Genomic DNA, 23884 nt, shown 5'->3' on the forward strand with positions numbered 1-23884 from the left:
ACAATGTATAAATTGCATCCTAAATTGGGAGCACTTTAGCTGTTTCAGGTCCCAAAATTATCCTATTTCACTTGTTTAAAACCAGAAGTCCTTTTAAAAACACCAGTGACATTTTTATTCCGCAGTTCTCAGAGAGAATGTAGGAAGGTATCATTCTGTCATACCTGGACCAATAAAAATATTAACGGCTATGGCCCGAACATTAAAAGTGCCACTGTTGTTACTCATATGCGAGTTTGTGGTAAACTATCCCTTTCGCCTTGTTGGGCAGAGAACACATATGTCTCCAGCTGATGCAGATGTTCCCTTCCTGTTCGAACTGTCCAGGAATGGGGTCCCTTGGGTGCCTGAGTGCTTGCTCCCAGGTCAAGCAAGAGAGCTGGAGCTGCTCTGCTCATTGGCTGGCTATGTGGGTCAGTTCGGTTGCAGGAAATATAATCCACTCTAGGTAGATTAAACAGAAAGTTATTTATTATAGGATTTTCAGTGGCTTTCAGAATCACTGAAGGGCTAAAGAGACAGACTGCAGACCAAGCTTCCAGGAATGACTCCCCAAACCACAAATCATCAGAGTGGCTGCTATGTCTGCCATGATCAGGATGGTATCCCAGCAGCTGCTGGCTGCAAAACCAGCCCCTCAGCTGTATAGCCCTTCAGGAAGCTGCCGCTGCGGTGGCTGACTCAAGAGCTTGTTGCCTTTGCCACAGTCTGCAGAACAGATACCCTACACCTTGCTTCTTCCCATATGACTCAGTTCCAAATCAAAGCCTTTTTATGGACAAGTGGTGGGTAGAATCTAAATTACATTTTGAACCTGAAATGCAAGGGAGCCTGGATGTTATTTTTTGCTTTTCAGCCTCTGCACGCTAGAAGGAGAGTTCAGATGGATATTGAGGAATCTGATTTATGTTACCTGTCACAGTCTGCCGCCCTAGCTACCCAGTTATCCATGCACTCTCCTCTTGCTATAAGTAGAACCCACTCCCTCACCCATAATTATTGCATCCCACTCAAAGTCCAGGATCTCTGGGTTTTGTGCAGCTCTGTTTATCAGGTCCAGATGAGGCTGCTTGTGATCTAGTAACCTACAAACGACAAGACTGCCTGTCTGCTCCCAATATACACTGGAGGCAAAGGAAAATTGAAACTCTCCAGAAAGGGAGAGAATGGGAAACTTACAACTGCCATGTGTATTGGCAAATGTATACATTTGCCATGTGTATCATCAAATCCCATTAAGCAAGATTGGTGAAAGCACCCTGCTCACATGGTGGAGTCAGGTCCTTGGGAGCCATCGGAAGGACTCTCTTTCCATTAAGCCCCATGACCCAAATCGAACTGGTATCTTAGCCATCTCCCATTAGCTGCAATAAAAGTATAGCTGACAGGAAAATTTAAAAAACGACTGCCTAACTCCACTTGTACTTCTTTCTGCTGCCATGAGGCAATGCCTGATTAGCCAGATGCATATGAACCACAAGATTAAGGGCTCTATTACCGTCGCCCCACTCCCCTGGCATCTCTGCATCACTTAGATAGCAGTGTTCAGCAGTCTCTGAGGGGAGCAAGTCCTGATGGAGTAGAAATTGGAGCAGAGAAGAGTTTCTCTGAGAAAAGCCCTGGGTAAGGAGAGGTGGTGTGGCAGTGCCTACCTCAGCAGCAAGGACAGGATGGCCATGTAGACAACAGTGTGTCACATTTAGGGACCAGCTTTGGGGATGGGTGAAAAGTATACTTTAAAAATAGACATGCCTCATTGGTTCTGGGAAGAAGACAGCAGCAACATAGTTTTTAAAGTCTCTTAATCCTCACATAAAAAAGAACAACTAGGTAGCAAAACCAATACACATAGATAGCATTTACCTCAAAACCACGTAAGTTATCCCCAAATCCCCAAATACAAGCAGGTGGTGGGTGTAAACCACCAATGGCCATGAGACCCACATGGTATCAGCATCTGCACAAGAGGGAGAAGTTGGAAAGGAGGCATCTGACAGACCTGAGAACAGGAGACGCCCAGAACAGCTAACAGGAATGCACTAGAAGTGACTGCGGGCCAACCCGAGCACAGCTCCCTTCCAGGACAGGGCACCCATCTGAGGAGAAATTGCTGGCGGGAGTCACAATTGAGCAGGACGGTGGCAGCAGACATGGGGGAAAGAGAAAATCCAGATAAAAGTGGGAAAAGGGAAAAGCTACAGGAAATCTCAGAAAGCAAGCTGCCATGGTTTTAAAACACTTCACAGGGACAACCAGAGAGTTTTGTTAAGTTAGTCAAATTTTGTTAAACTACAGTTCGTTCTAAAGGTTCAGGGAAAACCAATTTTACATCATGAGCAACAGAAAACTGCCAAGGTTCAATCCCATATAAAATTATTAGAAAAACATCCCTACAATGAAAGCATGCCACAAAGACAACTTGACAAAGGAAGTCAAAACTGAAACATACTAGTTCAAAATGAGCTTAAAATGCAAAGCTTTAAAATTCAAAAAATAAGTGAAGACACAAAAGTATTTAAGAGAGAGTGTCTAATATTGGCAATAGGCAAAGAAGATTTAACATGGTTAATAGGAGTCTTGAAGAAAAATGAAACAAGGAAACAAAAAGATACCAAAGACAGTAAGGCCAAAAAAAAAAAAAAACCCAAAAACTTTTCTGAAATTTAAAACTACATATTGAAAGAATACCCCACATTCCTGAGAAGAATGACCCAAAATAATACAGCACAGTAAGTTAACTGGACTTTGAAGGAAAAACATCCTTTAGACATCTAAACAAAAAGAGAAAGTGACTCTCAGGGGAAAGAAAATATTCTCAGACTTTTTGGATGCGACACTATGTTGGGGGGGAAAAATGGAATACAGATGGTCCCGAACTTACAGTGGTTCAAGTTATGATTTTTTGACTTTACTGTGATGTGAAAGCAATATGCATTCAATAGAAACGATACTTTAAATTTTGAATTTTGATCTTTTCTTGGGCTGGTGATGTACAGCATCATATTCTCCTGTGATGCTGGCTCCCACCAGACAAAGATAGGACAATGTATAAGAATGATAATTGCAGTGGAATGGAACTCATCAAATATGTTTAAATCCATGAGTGTATGATGATTTTTGTTTAAAATCTGGTCACTTTAGAAGGATAGTAGGGAACCATCTCATTATCTGGAAAACTGGCAAATAGAGGGAAGGAATCAAGCCTATGACTGAATCATATGGGTTGTACCACTGGCTAACCAAATAAGAGATGAGGGAAAAAAACTTTAAAAAAGTATGACAACCAAGAAATGATAAAGAATTATTTGGCAACCCCCAGTGAATTAATGGATCTAGGCACTGCATGTCAATGGTGGTTGAAATCAAAAAAGGAGAAACGGCTCTAGACACTTCGGTCCTCCTGAAGAAACCACACACCACCTATAGTCTTGTCACAGCAACTGAAGCAGAATCTCACCAAGCCCCTGGATCCAATTGCTGACTTGCAGGAAATACCAAGGACCGAGGAACACTTTTGAACTGCATCATGAATATGCAGTCAGCAAAATCCAGGCCGAGAGAGACTCTACAACCTGGTTTCTTCAGCAGATACATTGTAAGGAAAAGAACGGAGGGAGAATCTGTAGATTAAAAGGCATATCACACTTTCAGAAGTATAGACTAGGGATGCACATTTGAATGAAAAAAAAATTTTAAGTGCAAAGAAGTGATTACTTAGTAGAAATCAGGTTGATGGCTACTTATGAGGGGGAGGGGGATCCTGGGGGAGATGGAGCATGTAGAAGGGGCTTCTGGATTGGCTGCCAGAATTTCTGTTTCTTGACCCAGTTTGTGTTCACCTTCTAATAATTCTATATATTTATTTTGTGTGGTTTTCTCTATCTGTTATATTTTACAATAAAAAGGTGAAAAGCACTGATAGGTTTAAAGGACAAAAGTTTTTCCATGACAAACACTGGATAAGCATTGTTAGTTTTTTTGTTTTTAACTTACATGTATGGCAGTGTCATAATGGCATTTTAACCAAAACATTAACAAGCTTGTAACAGCCTCTAAGGTGTGTATGTATAACAGTATAAAATGGAAAGTCACATTTTAAAAGCAAGATGTTCCAGCTCTAAGAAATGGTAAATATTACAGTACATTGTCTAGATTCACTGGCGTCATTACCCCAAATGCTCATTATACTTTTGTTCCAGTGTCTGCACAATAGAATGGACACGGTGAAAGTGAGGCCACATGGACTCATGTGAAGTACATCACTTTGTGGGAAGTATTGAAATATATAATATGTACAATATACATTTTCATATATAACATATACAATATACATTTTCATATATAATATATATTTCACATATAATTTTTCATGTGTTTTGTATATAATATGTATATTTCACAGATACTATATATGGCCCTTTCCTCCATTTAAAAACATGTGCATATATTAGTATATATAAGTATAAATAAGTTACATATAAACATTATCTCCGTACACATAGCATATGTGTGTACACATATACTTTTTTTCATCTAGTGGATCTGCTGAAAAATGAGTCTTCAAAAGATAGTTTAGCAGCATTAGACATTCAAATGCATGAATTTCTTTGAGCTATATTAAGGTCATTATGTCCTTTGATCCAAAAATAACTTTTCTCTGTGTTGATGTGACTTAGACTTATGCATAAAATCCTAACTCATGAAACCGCAGCACCTTTCTGGCTGGCCTGTCACTGACATGGCTCCTTGACACATTGAAGGCAGATAAGAGTTTGAGAAACACACACAGAGTTTTGCTGTCCTCATGCTCTCTCCATAGCCAAACGACACCTGGCCCTCTCCTATCAAAATCTATAAAGACCTAGTCTGCTGTAAGGAGTGGAGATTCTTTACTGCTGAGCCTTTGAAGGGCCTTCTATACAGACAGGGCTGCCAGCATCTCTGGTCTGCAGGGTTGCACATTTTATATTCCATCATCACGTATTTTTCAGTTCCTTCTCATCACCCTTTTTGCTCCTTCTGATGGTGGGTTGTTTAGGGACTGTTATTATTATCATTTTTGCCTCAATGCATTTTAACCTGCCTCAGAAATTTCTAACCTCCCTTCCAGTGCCTCTGCTGGAGGACAATCCTATCATCACATTGTAATAGCAGCTGTTAAAAGGATTTGGAATTTGGATTTGAAGAAATCAGATTTGTCTGCTATTCTGTGTCATGTTCATTAGCTCTCAATGTCATAACAAGATTGAAAATTCAATTGGACTTTGGGAAAATCATGCATTAGGTTCATAGCATTTTGTGTGTATAATACAGACTTGCTGTCTTTTAGCAGGAATAAATTTATTTTTACCTTGATGTTTAGAATGTCATCAGCAGCTAATAACATGGTTTTGTTTCCTATTACATCGTTAAGAGCATGCCCCTCTCAAACCTGCCACCTTTACCCTGTGAGATCATAGATGTCTTCTCACAGACACAAGAAAGTGCCCTTGGGTGGGTAGGTAGCAAATAAAACTGCTCACCCGTTATCTCCAACACTGAAACTGACTTCACAGGCTGTATAAAAGCGAATTACATACACCGAGCCTGATTTCTTGGATCCCAGGATGTAGGGACATGTTTTGCCTTCTGTTGTTTTCTTAGAGGTGCTTTGAAGACTGATACACTCCTCTTGATGTCAGCCCATTTAGTGAATTTGTTAATCTCTCTGAGTCACTGCCTTCTCACCTCTAAAGGGGGATTAGAAAGCACTGCTCCTGCCTCACTCTGGTTTTTTGAGCTGCTTTGATAGCTTTGCCCCCACTCCCAGAAGGCACCTCAGCTCCCCCTCAGTGCCCTTGTCCACCTTATGGGTTATCTGAGGAAAGGAATTTAAAAGCTGGGCTTCTGTTGGGAAATCCTACCTCCCTATCGTCCAGGGTGATCCAAATCACACTACACTCAGGCTCTGAATTTAGAAATCCAAGGTAAAAGCATCTTCCTTAACCAGACGTCATTCATTCATTCAGTGAATAATTACTGAGCGCTGACTATATGCCAGGTACTCTTCTGGGCACTGGGGATAAAGCGGTAATGGAGCTGAATGTCACATCCCAGTAAGTATATAAACAGATAAGAGACCCGATAGTGTTCAGTGGTTTGCAGAGCCATATTAGAGTAATGGGTTTAGAAAGACACAGATACTCAGTTTCTGAGGAAAAAAGTAACAAGAAAGAGGTTCTAGAACAGTCTGTCCAACAGAACTTTCTGTGATGATGGAAGCAATCTACACCGCACTGCCCAGTACAGTATCCATTAGCAGCATGTGTTTCTCAGGAACTCGAAATGTGGCTAGTGCTACTGAGGAACTCATTTTAAATTTTGTTTAATTTTAATTAATTTAAATATAAATTTAAATTGCCACATGCAGCTAACGGCTACCATTTTGGACAAGCGCAGTTTGAGAGCTGCATTCTGGACTTCAGGGTCTATCCTTGTGCACAGAAGATGAGTGATATGCAGCATTATCTTGAGTTTTAAACACAAAGAAGCAAACACAGTCTCACTGTATTATCTTGGTGGAACAGACTCGCGACTCATCTTCAGTGTATGAGTACGTTGATGGAAAGATACAAGCAACCTAATAAGGGGACTAAAGAGCAGCAATGGACGGTCACCAAAAAATGTTAGAATGGCACCCACAAACTGAGGGCTAAAGGCTCTGCACAGTGTCAAAAGCTAGAACGAGAAACTCGTCACATGGCAACGTGTTCTGTAGTGCCCCACCCCCACCAGTTAGGTGATAGGAGCTCTTATTTCCTGATAGAAATTACAAAGCTAGCAGAAGACACAGTCATCATCAGGGCCAGTGCTATGCAGACATCTGCTGAGGTTTTGCCCCACCGAGACCAGAGCCTCTGATCAGTTTTGATCCTCCACTAGTTACTGTTTTCTACCAGAAAGCAGAGGAAAGTAATGAGGGAAGTGACCCCACGCTGACCATCATCTGCAGGTGAGGCTGCTGGTCAGGGTCTTCCAGATGGGCCCCTTCAGCTGTAATATCCTTTTGATTCTGTCACTCAGTCGTGAACCAACAGAATCATTTAAGTGATTTGAAAACAGCAGCCTTGGGGAGAAAACTTGGAGTTTGTGGTAGCGACAGAAGGGATCACTGAGAAGAGAAATGCATCCGGGGACTAGAATCATTACTAAATTTTCTGGAAATGCCCAGTGGGGTTTGATGTGTGCCAAAATGCTCATCATAGGAAAAGTGTATAATTTTAACATACAGAGAAGTATCACATGTAAAATTATTGAAACTATACAAATATTGTCTAGTTGTTCTATCACCAACCACAAATCATCATGACATTACTAAGTTCAGAAGACATTTCAGTCTGATCAATTAAATATTCTCTTGTCAAAGCTGCATATGCTTATTGGGTACTCACTATGTGTTAAGTCATGACTCAAACATTAGTCATGCATCCAAGTGTGAGATACCCTTATTATAGGACATGGTCATATTATAACAAAACCAGTAACACCGCAGTTAAGAAAGAGCATAAAAGGGCACCAACAGGATCTTCTTTAAAAGCATGTGGTGTGTCTAATGAATTTCTGCTTGAAATGTTGGTTTCCTTTCCATGCATGGGAATTGCAGGTCAGGCTAAGTGCCATCAACCCTCAGTGTTCAGACACACCAAGCAACACAGGTTAAACAGTCCACAAATGAACTGGCAGATATTCTAAATAAGACTGCAGCGTTCCTTGAGGGGAAATACAGACACCTCCTTGAAGATAGAACTAGGTTTTGTAGATAAAAAGAAACGAGCCTGCAATTTTGTAACTATAATATTTTATCTCCATGAGATAATAACCGAAAACTTCCCCAACTTGGAAAAGGAAATAGACACCCAAGTCCAGGAAGCAGAGAGTTCCACACAGGATCAACCCAAAGAGGGGCACACCAAGGCACATAGTAATCAAGTTGACAAAAACTAAGGATAAGGAGAAAATATTAAAATTAGCAAGAAAAAACAAACAACAAATAACATACAAAGGAACTCCCATAAGGTTATCAGCTGATTTTTTCAGCAGAAACTCTACAGGCCAGAAAGGAGGGGCACGCTATATTTAAAGTGATGAAAGGGAAAAATTTACAACCAAGAATACTCTATCCAGCAAGGCTCTCATTCAGATTTGATAAGAGAAATCAAAAGCTTCACAACAAAAGCTAAAAGAATTCAGCACCACCAAACCAGCTTTACAACAAACTTTAAAGGAACTTCTCTAGTCATAAAACCATGAGAAAAGAGAACAAAAAGAAAAAACAAGAGGGAAAAAAAGAACAAAGAGGGAAAAAAAGGGACCTACAAAAGATTGCTTTGGCAGTTTGGGGTCTTTTATAGTCCCATATAAATTCTGGAATTGTTTATTCTTGTTCTGTGAAGAATGTCATGAGTACTTTGACAGGGGTGCATTAGATCTGTAGACTGCTTTGGTAGTACAGCCATTTTGATAATGTTGATTCTTCCAATCCAAGAGCACAAGATATCTTTACATTTCTTTGTATCATCTTCGATTTCCTTCATTAATGTTTTAGTTTTCAGAGTATAGGTAACCTTTTTGGTTAAATTTATCTCTAGGTATTTTGTTGTTTTTGATGATATGGAAATGTTTATGCCAGTTATAAAATTCTGGTTTTTGAAGTGTAAAGAAAGAAAAGTGAACCAAGGGCCACAAATGGCAAAATACCCTTATTTCTTATGGGTGAGTTATATTCCATTACATACATATGCTGCATCTTCTTTATCCATTCACCTATTAATGTGCACTTAGGATGCTTCCATATCTTGGCAATTATAAAGAATAGCAGGGTGTATGTATCTTCTTGAATTAATTCTTACTTTGTGGTTGGCTATATTCCTTTGATAACTATGTAAGTTTATAAACCTAAACTCTAAACGTTCTTAGAAACAATGAACAGTACATGTATGTAAATTTTTAAAAAATAAATGCAGTAAAAAAAAATTTTTATTCCAAAAAGACTACTAACATTTGAGTTAAGGGCAGTAAGTCTTATCCCTTTGAAGACTGTGGGGAGAAGCTGAAAACAAAATTTCTGTTTATGGCCAGAAAAGAAATGTGGAATCATTTTTTTTCCCCACCATGGAAGTGCAGTAATAAGCCAGCTTTCTCTACTGGAATGAATAAAAGAACATAGTTTCACAATTTCCACATCATTTAGTGTTTAAACACTGGTCTTTTCATCCAGGAACAGATGCCATCTAAGCTGATAAAAAGACCATTCCATGTAGTGTTGGAAGCATTATGGGGCTTACCTCCATCTCTTCCCAGTGCTCTCAGAGACGAGGGGCCCACCAGCAGCCCCTTGTGAGTCTCAGATGTTTTTGTGTTTCTTCCTCACCTTGGAAATGCATAAGCCAATAGGGAAATCAGAGTCTCCTCCTTAGGAAATGTAACATTGCTTCTTATCTCCTTACCGTAAAGTGTTAAAATGACGCCTTCTCCACGTACGGTTAGTTCTAGTACATCACTTAAGAAGAAAGTTCATACTCAGAAATGTTCAGTGCTGTCCACTGACCACAAATAAGATTTTATTTAGCATTTTAGGTACAGTATGGTTTCCTTAGACCAAAGATTCTCAAACTTTAGCGAGTAGCAAAATCACCTGGAGGGCCCGTTAAAAAACCTTGGCTGGGCCTCATCTCGAGTTTCTAATGCAGCAGGTCTGTGAAAAGGGCCAGAGAATTTATATTTCTAACACGTTCCCAGGCGATGCAAATGCGGCTGGTCTGGGCACCACGCTTACAGAACCACTGCCATAAGACCACGAGTTGCTCACTGTGACTGGCTTCTTGATATCCGAGTACAATGAGGAAGCAAAGATTTCTTTGTGAAATCCCTTCTTCCTCCTCCTGTTTCTGATTGTGCCAACAGTACTGGGTGTGTCTTAACCGTTTCACCCCAAACCAGCAATAAACATTTTAACATTACAATTTTGTTGTTTGATACAGACTTAAGTCTGAATGAAAAGGACGAAGGACTAAAGGGATGGTTGATGCCTTTTCTAACTCCCTACGTTGTTTTGAAACCACAGTGAGGTGGCGTTGAAGCCCTAAGCCCACCTGCCACTGAGGCTGATACCAGTTAAGGCTGATGCTTGACATTTCCTGTTTAGAGTGTTTAGTAATGGTTTTTCACTACTCCTTGGGGCAGTGAAGCAGATGAGAAGTAGGGTAAGGACTTCTGATTGACTTACTGATAAGAAACCCAGAGCCCCGGGGGGAAGTGACTGGTGTGTGCCCCGTTCTTGAGTCCTGGCCCTCCCTCACCGCACACTTGCTGGCCCTGCTGCTGCGCCCCTCACAGCCAGCCCACTCGTGTGTTGAGCTGAGCCTCTGAAGGATACAGCGGTGACTCGGTGACTCGGATTCTCTTTTTCTCAGCTGTACTGTTTAGTTCCTAGACAGTATCTTCCTCCATCTGTGGACTGTCTGGTGTGATGCCTGCCGGAGAGCTCTTGGTTAATGCACACAGGGGTCCAGGCAAAGGTCCGGCTTCCAAGCACAGAAACCATTAGTCCCACTTTTAAGCTGACTTTAAATGGCTCATCTGTAAAATGGAGGGTATAGAAACTAGACATGTGTAGACAGGGTGGTTCAGGAGGAGCTGCTGTGACTGGTGCTTTGATGACAATCTCTAAAAACACTAGTGGAACCTCCTTTTTAGGGGTTCAGGTTAAAATGGTTTAACCCTGAATATTATCAACCATTAAAGAATTCTAGCAGCTCACTTTGATTTATGTAAATGACTGCAGAGTGGCTATGTTTTTGTGAGGGAAAACTGAGAAGAGTTCATATTTTAATCACTCAGCTATTCATCATTATAATGTGTTAACCACAGACATAAGAATAACTAACTTGTGTGTTTTGAAGAGAAGCACTGCTGCCAGGCTGGCACACAAGTTGAGGTTCAGACAGCTCAGGGTTCTTTCACCGGGGTATTTAATTTTTTTTCCTCTTAGAGTAAATCACTGTATCCTTTGGTTTTTATTTACTTAAATAAGGGTACATTATAAGATTATGTACAGTTATTAGATTTCATAAATCATTAACCAAATTTGAATTTAAACATATTACCCTGAGGTCAAAACAAATGAGGTTGACTTCTGGAAAGAATATTCCACCTCCAATTGTATTTTACTTTAATACAATTTAAAGTAGACTCTCCAGCCAAGACAGGATGTGTTAGTGTTCTAGATCAAGGCAAAGTACAGAGAGCTACCTTGACTGTTTTCTAAAAGAGTAAGAAAGTCCAGTCCTATGAGGATGGAGGGTATTGCTGTACAACTCCCGTCTCCCTTTGTGGCCACTCACTGCCCCTCCTAGTGTCCCACAAAATGTTGACATTGCAAGTACAGACCTAGCTGGGCCCAAGGTTCACTTCTGCTTCTGACTGCAGGGAATCTCCCCCAGCTCACCGAACAGCCAGGCATCCAGCACGCCTTTCTGTTCCTCTGATCTGTATGTGAGCAAGGTCCCAGCCAAACAGAACACACTCTCCAGATCTCTTCTCTGTGTTATCTTGCTGCCCTGATGTGGAGATCCCACCCGTCCCCCGCGGGTGCAGCCTGGGCTAAGCAGTGGGGCGTGCTCCGCAGTTGTGGACTTATTTACCCCGCAGTCCCTCACCAGGCCTCGCTTACCATCCTCGTCTACCAGAGGCCTCTTCTCGACCTTCCACACACACTCACTCTGCAGCGCACCTGACTTGATGGTTGACTCATCCCTAGGGGGCCTGCCCCCAGCCAAGGATGTAATAATTAGCAGGTGCTCACACTGCTAGGAGTTGAGGGTTGTCAGGCACCCAGCTGCATCTTGTCAAGGCCTTTTTTTTTTGGCGACAGCACCTTCCCCCAACAGTGGATGAAAATTTTAAGCACTATAGTAGGCTCAGTGGGGCCGCAACAGAGGGATATTTTTTAAATTAATTTATTTTTATTGAAATATAGTCGATTTACAATGTTTTGCTAATTTCTGGTGTGCAGCATAGTGATTCAGTTATACATATACATATATACTCCTTTCCATATTGTTTTTCATTATAGGTCATTACTTGGTATTGAATAGTTCCCCATGCTATACAGTAGGACCTTGCTGTTTACCTGTTTTATGTATATAGTTGTATCTATAAATCTCAAACTCCTGATTGATAAATTGGGATTTTTGGAAAAGAGAGGTTCTTGGGTGCTTTTCAGATCACCCCAGAAAGGAAGGAAGCTGCCTATTACAGATTTACAATCCCTTGTCCAAAGAGCCTGAGGCGAGATATGTTTCAGAATTCAGAATTATGGGGGTGGTAGCATACACCTTATAAGAATATCCCCAGCACGGTCTGAGGCCATCCGATAATTAAATGCAGTAATATTCACATTAAGTGGTACGTTTATTGTCAGTATGTTTTACCACCAAATGAATTTCACTTGGATCAGATTTTGCCAACAAAGTAACATCTTGTTACTAAAGCTTTTAGGTTTTCAGAATTGCATATAAGGAATTATGCACTGGTAATTGTTACCAATAGTTCATTTTTACTGAGTACTTACAGTGTGCCAGGGACTATGCTAAGGGAGCATTTTATATATATAAACTCATTTACTCCTGCCAACAACGTGTGAGGTAGGAATTATCAGTATCTCCTACTTCACTGATTCCTGCTAAGTCATCCTTTAAAAAAAAAAAAAAAAAAAAAACAAACCATGGAGCACCTACCGGATGCCAAGGAAAAAGAGCAAGAAGTCTATAGAGCCCCCACCCAAAGTTACTCCAGTCGTGTGAGGGAGGCAGAGGAGCACACGGGCATGGACGTTCCTTGGGCTGCTGGAACAGAGGAGGGGTGCCCGCCCAGCCTGCGTGCCAGGGAGTGCTCCCTGGGCCGGTGCTGGTCCTGCTCTGTCCTCCAGGCAGAGGGGGAGCCAGCCAAGAGGGGACAGGGAGGTCACTACCACTACCTGTTACTACTGAGTCGACTCATTCAAGGTCAGTGACTCCAGTACTTTTGAGATCACCAGTCCCTGTCGTCCTCCACTTTCTTTAATGGAGCTCTGTCTTCTCTTTTACAGAACACCCATCTCAGCTTTCTCACTAGACAACATCTATGAAGTTCAGCCTCCAAGAGTGGACAGAAGATCTACAGAGATCTTCCAGGCCCACATCCAGGCCAGTCAAGGTATCATGCAGCCCCTGGGGAAAGAAGACACCTCCATGTACCGAGAATACATCAGAAACCGCTACCTGTGACAAGAGCAGGTCCCCATGGTGGCCCAGAGAGGGACCAACAGAGCACCATTTACAGATGTTCTGACCTGTTTGTCTCATCTTAAAAAGGTGATTTCCCATCAGTCCTTTACATCAGGTTTTCCCTCTTTGTGTAACTGGTGAATTACAAATCACTGGCATTAAAAAAAATGACTGAATATTCTGCTGTCATTGCATTTGCTTTATTTCAGAAATACTTTGTTTAGAAATGCAGTCAATATAGTATCACACCATCACATTAAGATGCTGACAGGTATCTGAGGACCTGCTGTGTGCCAGGCACTGTGGTGGAGTCTGAGAACCACACAGTAACCACAACAGGCCAAAAATGTCCTCTTGTGTGAAATGGAGGCAGAGTATTTTTCTTTGTAGTTAACACTCTAAAAAATTTATTCTGATGGTTTTTATGTTAAACTTTATGTTTTGATTAAAAATTTATTATCTTGAAAGCCCTCGTTCTTAGGAAGTAAATCCTGAAATATTTATAGATAGAGACAAGATGTCAACAAAATGCCCTCTCGTGTTTCAGGAAAAAAGAACAAATGATATAGCAAATGCAGCAAAATATTAATAGTTGGTAAATCTGGAGAATAAACAAGTTCTTTGAACTATTTTTACAGTTTTTCTGTAAATATGAAATTACATCAAAATATTAAAATGTGCTACTCTGCATAGCTTTTGTGCTGAGCAGATGCATTACATGATTTGTTATTTGGTGTCCAGTCAGGGTTGGCACATGGCACGTATGGTTTGTTCTCCATATGGTCAAATATGATGTGGATAACTTTCTGCATTTTCTGACAGTTTTATGCAAATGATTTAATCTTACTATGTTTTTCCTGACAAATTGTCTCAACGCTCCCTCCTCATAATAAAATGGAGAAGAAAACCAAGCTGTCTAGTGGGAGGAGGAAAACTGATCAACCTAAGTGACCTTTAAGGTGTCGCCAACCCCAAGATTCTGGGAATCTGTGAAAGGTTCTATACTGCAGATAAAAGTTTTAGCCCCTAATTCACAGACAGTTTTGATTGATGCCATCATAAAATCAGAATTAAAGAATAATGAAATAACAGGCAAGAGGAATTCTGGTTGACACCGTTTGGATGTTGTGGGGCTGCACCCTGAAGGCCTGCCAAGCCAGTACTCAACTCAAAGAAAGATCAAGATCAAAGAAAGAGCCTGGACTCAGCTACAGAGACATCAGTGGTTTAATGGAAATGGGAGCTTACAAGTCTGAGACAAGGTCCTGGAGCGACTCCCCACCCTGTACAGCAGACAGCATGCAGGACAAGGTGGAGGTCTTTGCCTCCTGGGGAGAAGGAGGTTGTCACCAATTACAGGGAAAATTGAGGTCAGGTTGAATCATCAGTTACCAGGGAAACTAGCGGAGGGGCATGCCCTTCATGGCCTCTTTGATAAGCTGTCAGGTGGAGATGTTCTAATCTAAAGGCTGGGGTAGGAACAACCATGTAGGAAGGTGAGTCATGTGAGTAGATGTAGGTGATGCAGGCGCTGGTTGGGCAGGGGATGAACAGAGAGCAAGAGAACAGCCAACCTGTGTGGCCTGACCACACACTCCTCCCCTACAAACCCTGCACGACCGTCACAGTCCTGGTCCACCCCTCTTCCGCGATGTCCCTAGGGTCGGGTATGTAGGGGGACACTGCAACCAGATACCACAAATTCAGTAGACACCAGCAGCCAAAGAGAATCAAGCGTAAGATACCTAGTATGTTAAGAACAGTCATTCACCAGGATGTGGGCAAAATCTGGAGCCAAGTGCTTACCAGGTCAATGGAAGGGGGAGTCTATGGTGGCAAAGCCATGTCCAGTTGTAAGGAAGGTAAGGCCACCTCACCACTGGTTTTCACAAACCCAGAGCCACCCCCATGGGAAGGGGAAGGCCTGGCTCTAAAAGGTTCCGATGGCCTAGCCAGGAGTCAGCAGTCAGTCCAGGCCTGCCACCCCATGTTATGCCGAGTGACATTAGGGGTGGACCCAGTAGGTCTTTCCAAACACAGATCAGTTAATCCCACTAGTTGGACCCCTGTATCCAGAAGCCAGCCTTTTCCACTCCCCACAGCAAGCCCAGGGGCTCATGGGCAGTTATCATGGCAAAGGGTACGACATGTAACACAGTGACATTTATTAACAGGCCATATTGGCATGAGGGACAGGAAGATGGTCAGTCTTTCCCCCACCATTGTCAGTCATCCCCACATGGTTGCATCAGCTGGGTCAATTTTTCATGGAAGTCCAGAGGAAGGAGATAGCAGCATTTCACTGTAATCCCAGCAATTAGACTCATTTCACAGTAAGGTCACTGTTGCTGCTCAGTACACAAACAGATTTCCCTCAGGCTAGGGACAAAATGTAAGACATCTATAACAGGGACAACACAAGAGATCATGACAATTAAGCAAAATACAAGTAGTCACTGCATTCTGATACAACACCACACCCGCCTGTGGGTTTTGTCCTGGTCTGCAATACAGTTCAGAAAACTCAAGTTTTCAGTTAAATAGGAACACGTCCAAAATCAGGCCCACAATGGCCTCCTAGTTTTACCTTGGCTGTCTGAACCACAGCTACTCCATTTTGATTTTCAAATGCACTCCCCTCCACAATGGCCAAAGCAGATGCACAATGCATGTTCCACAGGCCACAAAACATGCCACTCCATTCAGTAAAGCTTAAGTTAAACCATGTATAAGCCAGAATAACTTCCCCATAACTCAACATGTGAAGACTTTTCCATCATTTCCCCTTTTAATTACAAATCTTTCGCTAGACCAAAGTATATGTCCTTTGGAGACAGATGAATGCCACCTGCCTGCCCTGGGTCCAGATCATGTCCCTCGGTGCTAGGCCTCCTTTATATTTGCCTAGTTATCCACGTTGGAGGAAAACTGATCCAATATTGTGACCAAGTTCAGAAGTATGTTGATGGGAAAACATTTTAGAGGATATACCTTTTATCAAGTACACCTAATTGTTACACAAGCATTGTATTTGTGCTTTTAGCAGCAGACTTAAAGCAGTGTTACATATCATGAGTAGTTATGCTCTGTGACAATTTCACTAGAGAATTCTTCCATCCTGAACATCAGGGCAAAAGTCTCGGTAACACAGTAACTCTTAAATACAGACCTCAGTTGGCAGACCTAGAATATCCACTGAAACATTTTTCTTTCCAAAATTACCCAATCAATACTAATCTGTTTGCAAAATAAGTCTGGTCAGTTGAGCGCAAGGCTCCTCCAAACTGGCTGTGGTGGAACTCCTCAGAAGGAATCTCAGACTGAATTCCCAAAAGATCTCTCAAAGCCAGGAAAACCATGCCAAAGGCCTGCCATCATGCTCCACCTCAGTGAATTCTCCCTTCTAGAGGTCCCCAAAATATCAGGATTCCTGCACATGCCAGGAGATAGTCTTTCCCATTCACCTGATAAGGCTGCTGAGAACCCAAGAGTCTCCAATTTCTGGAGGGACCAGGCAGAGAGAAAAGAAGTGTTTCAATTCTACCCACAGGTGTAGTTTATCAAATTGCTATAAGTCATAACTAACTTGAGGGGAAGGGTTTCCCTATATCTAGAAAACACAGATCAAAACCATCAATATTCCAGACAAAAGCCGTAAAAATTATAACCATATTCACCAGTTCATTCAGTAACCAATCCTTTGTTAACTTTTTATAAAGCCATCAGGTTTTCCACTAGGATTCTTTAATTTCTTACTCAGTTTAGCAATATGATCTGAAATTTATCAGAGACCTTTTGTACTTGTCAAAAAGTCCCTCCTATGAATCTTCTTGAAGAGGAGGCACTTTTTACAAAAGCATCAGACTGCAACAGTAACTGTCTATAAATGACAGAAGACTTAAAGGCACAGTTCAACCTGATTTAATTGGAATTATGACATTATAATCTTAACCCTTAAAAACCTTAATCTCTGGCAAAAACTAAGAAGCAAGCAATTGTGAACCGTTCATCATACCAGCATGTCCTGATTGGAAAACTTATGCTTTAGTCTTCCTCTCCTAAGAAGGCAAAGGTAGGTAAACTTAGACCCACCCAGCAACTAATGTGCCAATATTTTATCCTATTTGAAATGACCTAGATAGTCAATGAATTCTCTTCACTTAACTTAGTTTAGTTTTAAGTTACCAAAATCTAGAGAGATTATTTTAGATAGATATTCCCAAAACATAATTATTCCTACAGAGTTTACCTAAAAACTCTCATCTCATTTACATTTAAAGTTTCATCGTATCAAGTTATTTTCCTTGCTGATAAATTTGCAAAAGGTATAACAAGGTCTTATTTGTCCTCTAGCAAACCTAGGTACAAAAGCAATATTATACTTAACACTGATGACTCTAAAGACATGTCTACATTAATCAAAGCAACAAGCTTAAGCTAGCTTCAATACCAGATTATTGATTCAGTGCTGAATATTTCTCAGATCCAGTGAACCTGAAATTCATTCTGGCTAGTTTCTTTTATATTTCTGAGAATTTATATAAGCGCTTAATTTTTTTAAGCCAATTAAACAGAACTCATCCACAAACCAAACTTGGCAATGCCATTTGGAGGCAGAGACACATCATATTTATAAAGGTACACATAGACATACACATACATACAGAGAGAAATCTCAGTTTTCCTGCTTGAGTTTAAAAACCCCTTTTCTTCCCCTTTTCATCTCAGGGGTCAGATGTTTAAAGCTCCGGAAAGCCCAGGTAAATCATTTACATCTCAAAGGCATGAGACAAGAATTACCAGTTCCTTCTAGAAAGCTGACTTCTTCTAAGGGCATATGCACAAAACAGTTTTAGAATGTCAAGAGTCCCATCTCGGACATTTTTCAGGGATTTTTTTCAGTTTCTAGATAGCCAATTCAGTTTAAACAAGTAACAGTAATAGACAATAGACAATAATACGTATCATTTAGTCACATGCACATGCCTCACTTTCAGAGGAGCATGAGTCAGCACTCAGGTTAACCTTCGCCTTGGCTGTTAGCTCAGCCTCTGTGGCCTTAATATAAAAATCAACCGCCAGCCTGATGGAGTCAAAACAGCTTCCCTGATGCTAAGGCGGCTTGAAGAATATACTATGATTGATTAGCTTGTTTTCTTCAAATTCTTTCTAGCTGACTCACCTGTTTTCCCTTCTGCTACTACTATTGTTTGATTTGCCTCATTGATTACATGGTTAGCAACCCCAACCCTGTGATTTATGCCTCACCCTAAATAATTTGCACCTAAAACCATCAGCTATGTTCCAGGAAGAGGGTCACAGAATGATAACCTTAGGAAAATGATCAGATCTTCCAGAAGCCCCCCAGGATGCCAAATGGGTTAGATCAAGATAGGAGAGGTTGTGGGCAGATGACCCTCTGGTGGACCACCTGAAGTTCTCGTGACGCCTAACGAACTCTTGCAAAAAAGAGCAATGTTGCTATCACTGCTGTGCTCCGTCCTGTATACCTATATAATCACCAAGCCCCAACCCCAAGATGGATTCACAGTCTCTAAGGCATTAGACTGCTGTGGCTCCCCTTTGCCCAGCAAAGCAATAAAGCTGCTCTTTTCTTTGCTCCCAAACTTTGCCTCTGAGTTTAAATTCACTTTTCAGGGTGCAGAGGCCAATTTTTCAGTAACAAGCCCACAGCTGTGGCCACTACCTTATTGTCTAATTTTATTCCCACTGTAATTGTTGACTAAGCTGCTCCAGGTCTTTGCTTAAAACCCAGCAACCCCCAGCTTTTAAGCGGGAATGTCCTTGCTCACAACCATCTAACCCCAACATTTAGCACGAACGTCCTCCCTCGACACCTGCCAACACCCCCACCCCCATTTTTAGCTAGTGTTAACATAAATCTTTAAGTTAAAGGGTCCAGAGATAAGGAAGCTACGAACAAACAAAAAAACAGATTGAACCAGCTGGGACCAAGATGCCATGAATCTAACCTCCAACAGACCCTGAATCTCACTATACAATGATTTTACCACATTGGCATATTAAATGACACATCTGCTAGTAGCCACGACCAGACATTAAGGACTCACTGCCTTGAAAAAGCCCTGCCCCCTCCCCGGTAGATGAATGCGTATGCCTCCCCATCATCAGCCTCACTCCTCCTTTGTCTTTACTCTTTAATCACTCTCACCAGATGGGCGAGAAGTGGATTTGTGAACTTAGTTCCTGCATCTCCATTCTCTGACCACTAAATATAGCTTATGCTGTGTGGATCTTAGCTTCGATTTTGTTATTTGCCTACTGAAACCCGAAGGGAAAAAGAACCCTCCCCTGCTAAGGCAGAGAGCCTCGGCTGGACCAGGGCTGGAGCAGGGTCCCCAGTTCTTAGTTCAGTAACATAATGTTGGCCAGTATCTCCGCAACGGCTTTCGGGGTGCCCATGGGTTCTCCGCACCGTCTTGGCGGCCCCCACTCATCGAGGGCAGTCACCGCAGGGCCCGCATACTAGTGGACGGCCGCCCCGGGAAATCCCGCGCCACGTTCACGATCACCCCCACCACTTTCAGGCCTCGCGTACTAGCGGACGGCCCAGCAACTTCCCATTCTCCGTCCTTATTTCCCGACCTCTCTGAGTTCGAGGGAGTCCCCTCCGTCTCCTGGCTGCTCCGCCAACAGTTGGGCTGCACCCCGCAGGCCCGCCAGGCCGTTACCCGCCCAGCTCCAGGACCACAGAAAGAGCCCAGAGTCAGTGACAGAGACATCAATGGTTTAAGAGAAAGGGGGAACTTACACGTCTGAAGCAGGGTTCCGGAGTGGCTTCCCACGGTGTGCAGAGGACTGAGGGCAGGAAGCAGGGCCCCGGCACTCCTCACTCCGGGGGTGGGGGTGGGGTTAGTGGTTATGGGGGAATTGGCTTCAGGTTGGCTCATTAGTTACCAGGGAAACTAGCAGAGGGGCGTGCCCCTCACCGCCTCTTTGATAAGCTATCAGGTGGAGATGTTAGAATAGTCACTAGCTGGGGTGGGGGCAAGTGTGTAGGAAGGTCAGTCCCGTGAACAGGTGTAGGTGAAGCAGGAGCTGGTTGAGCAGGGGATGCATAGAGAGCAAGAGAACAGCCAGCTTGGCCTGATCACACAGCTGTCTACCACAATAGCTTGCCGCTATGCTGAGAGCTCACCTCAGTCTTCCCAAATCCAGCAGTACTCCCAAGTTGCTGGGGAGAGGTCAGGTGATAGATCAAACATGGATTTTTTTTTTTTAAATTTATGTTTAACATGGCTTCTTGGGGCTCCATCTCCTTATGATAACAACGGAGTCTGCGAAGATCTGGAACCCAGGTCTTCTTTCATAACCTTTTCCAGCTGTAAAGTAAGGATAACATCCCTGCTTTGTTGGTGTGCTGTGAAGTTTAGAGATAATGCGTGTAAAACAGGCAGCCGTGATTCCTGGCACGTCTGCGGTGCTCAGGGAATGGACAGTTGCTGCTGACACAGCAGTAGTGGATGGTTGGTGGTGGCAGCAGAGATGGTGGTTTTCTGTGAACACCCTGGTGTTCTTGATTTAAGACAGCTGCTTGTGTCCTCAGAGGTGACAGAATTTTGACATAACAAGATGATACTGGAACTATTAATTTTATGACTAGTTCAGATTATTTCAACTTTAGGTGTACAAGGAAAACCTTAGAAAGCAGATATAACATTTAACCTCCAGAAAGCCCAAGGAGCATGTAGATGAAGTGAATGTGTACATGAAAGCGCTAAAAAGCTAACACGTGATAGAAAGTATAGGGGCTGCCCTAATTTTCAGGCCCAAAGGGAAGAAATATGTAGTGGTTAAGAGCATGAGCTGCAACCCCCATCACTTTCAAGTCACTATGGGGGCTTTGAACAATCAGTCAGTGTCTCCAAGCCTCAATTTTCTCATCTGATCTAGAGAGTTGTTGAAAGAAGTAATACCTACAAAGCACTGGGCATGGTATCTATCACATAGTAAATATGTGCTAAATGTCGGCTTAAAAAGATCACTGGTAACGTGTAATCAGCACCACTTGCTAACCTGGTGCCTGAGCGTCATCCCAAACCAAGGCCATGTACCCATCCAGCATGCCCTAGTCACAGGGAAAGGAGAAGCCTTCCTACTCATCTGGACATTGTTGATTTTAATTCTTTAAAACAAGCAATCTGAATGAACCTTGAAACATAGTAGATCATAAATTAAAATATCAGCAAATCATGATGAGATCCTATGAAATAAAATTTTGTTGACCACATTATCACACCTAAGAGCAAAGTGAAAATGTTCGCATTAATAACAGTGTGAACCTCCTAAGGGGTGTGTGTGTGTGAGATGAGGGGGGACATGCTTTCTTAAAGCCACTCTGTATAAATCTAGACACCATGACAGAGGCAGCCACGTGTTCCATTTTGTCAAACCTAGAGATGTTTTGGTTGTGGTTGAACTTGTCCAGCCTGCGTGCCGCTTCCATGCTGTTGGGAAGGCTGGAAACGTCTACTGTACAAATGGTCTGGCATGAAAAATCCTTCTTTTGTCCTGAGGCAAAATTCGTATGACTGTGATCTGCCCTCAGAAGAGTTTGATTTTAGACTTTGTGGGTCAAAATTGAAATTATTTTACATGAAATCCTTTTCTCCATAGAAAAATGACTCCTCTCAGAATTCAAATGGACTTTGTTCTTCACTTATATGCAAATAAATTAGTTGCCACTTGAAAATGAGATTCCAACTTTAGCTCTACAGTGGGGAGAGTTTGAAAATCACCCTGTGTCTTCTTATGTTTCATAGTAAAGCCTTTTCCCCCAAGTCAGTGAGTTTTCTCCTCCCTAGAATTTACCAGAGGCCGAGTCAGAAGTGTTTTCTCCCCTTGGGAAACAACGTGCCTCCCAGTTGTCCTCACACGTGCCTTTGGGGTTGGCTGCTCAGAATGAAATCGCTAGAGTGGGCAGAGAAGGCGCAGCTGGCTTCACGACCCAAACACGTTGTTTTGAAATCACGTTTTGCTCTTTTCAAATCAGTTTAAAGCTACATTCCCTTTTACTGGTTGGCCCCCGTAGCATTTTTTGTTATACTGAGATAAGTACGCTTGTCAGAATCTCTCCTCCCTGACAAACAATTAAGCTGATGATTGTTACGGTTAAATAAAGCCTTCATTGAAAGAAGCATGATCTGTTTTACTTCCTTACTGAGACTGAATTCCCTCCCTTTGGAAGAGGTGACGGATTATTTTGGAAGCTGCACGTGTTGTGATGTGCACCTAGGTAGGTCAGGTGTCTCTGTCCGCACGTGAGCAGCCTTATTCAATAGACTCTTGAGTCCCCTTGTCATTTTCAGGAGCTGGAGGGCCATTAACTAATAAAGAGCAGTAAGCTATTGTTTAACTCTTGCTACCCACACCCAAAATGTTTTTATGGGTTCGTTTCTTTGGTACATTCATCTGAGTGGACTCCCAGGTAGCTGCCATCCAATTGGTAAATTAAAGTGTAGTCTGAATTGATCCTCTGTAGTTGAAGACTTGTGTCACAAAGAAAATTTCAAAACGAAACAACTTGCATTAGTTTATAAAGAAAAGGTCTGGAAAATAGGATCTGCTAAACTAGGCAGCAGCCAAGATGCTGGTCAAATGCAGAAGAAACATGGCATGGATAATGGGGAGAGGATCAAAAATACTCTTGCCTCAAGGTTAGTTGCAGAAACAAAGCAAGTGCCTCAATCTGCATTTTCTTTGCTGCTAAAAAGCAAGTCTTTCTGGCACTCCCCTAATACAAGCATTCTTTTCTTTTAAAATAGGAATTATATATATAATTTGAAAACTGAGTTTTCTTCTCTTCCTTGTCCTTCTCCCCGTCCCCCAATCACTGTACTTTAGAAGTGGTTGAGCTGATGATGAAATTGACCCTCTGGCCCTGGGGTGTCAGAATATCTAAGACGAGCACATCCCCAAAGGTCTCGCACTCAGGGAACAAGGGCAGATGTCGTGACATCACCTCTGGCCACAGTGGCTGGATAAGGCTGTGGGTGATTTCCTGTGGGGAGGGAGTGCATGCTTAAATTTGTGTGGGAGACCTCTGGCTTACACTAGAAGATGTTTCTGGAAGTGGATGGAGGAAGGAGGTGTGTGTGTGTGCTGGGCAGCTAGTGTGTGCCTACTGTCTTGTCCAGCATGTCTCTTCTTCAGAGGAGTGCCCGCCCTCCACCCCACCCACCACCATCCCTCCTCCTGCCCCGGAGTCATTAGGTCAGGGCAGGAGAGTAAGAGGAAACCCCACTCCTCCTTTCTTCCTTTACTTGAATTCATTGAGCATCATTTAGTGTGTTTGGAGCCTCACTAGCTTGTGGAGTTTAATGAGTTAAGGGAGAGGAAGACTGTTCCTTGCCCTGAGGAGACTGAAGCCTAAAGGGAAAGACAGATGTGTAAACAACCTCATACAACAGGATTTCTCAAGATCACAGCTCAGCATCAAGCTGTTGGAGCCCCAAGGAGGGTGTAAGTAACTTCTAGGGTAATGAGGACATTTTTCCTGAACTTGGTTTTAAGAGAATGAGTAGGAACTTGACACATCA

The 23884-nt window shown here is 42.4% G+C and overlaps 1 protein-coding gene across 1 annotated transcript in view; it reads left to right on the plus strand.

The window, feature by feature from the left end:
• Nucleotides 1-13480, plus strand: part of FIG4 (FIG4 phosphoinositide 5-phosphatase) — a 124845-nt gene extending 111365 nt beyond the window's left edge. Inside the window, exon 23 of the mRNA XM_006187412.3 lies at nucleotides 13127-13480. Coding sequence (XP_006187474.1) covers nucleotides 13127-13304 — 178 coding nt within the window. The 3' untranslated portion in view covers nucleotides 13305-13480. The remainder of the gene's footprint in view (nucleotides 1-13126) is intronic.
• Nucleotides 13481-23884: the final 10404 nt, after the last annotated feature.

The sequence above is a fragment of the Camelus ferus genome, chromosome 8, assembly GCF_009834535.1.
Source record: "Camelus ferus isolate YT-003-E chromosome 8, BCGSAC_Cfer_1.0, whole genome shotgun sequence".
NCBI lineage: Eukaryota > Metazoa > Chordata > Mammalia > Artiodactyla > Camelidae > Camelus > Camelus ferus.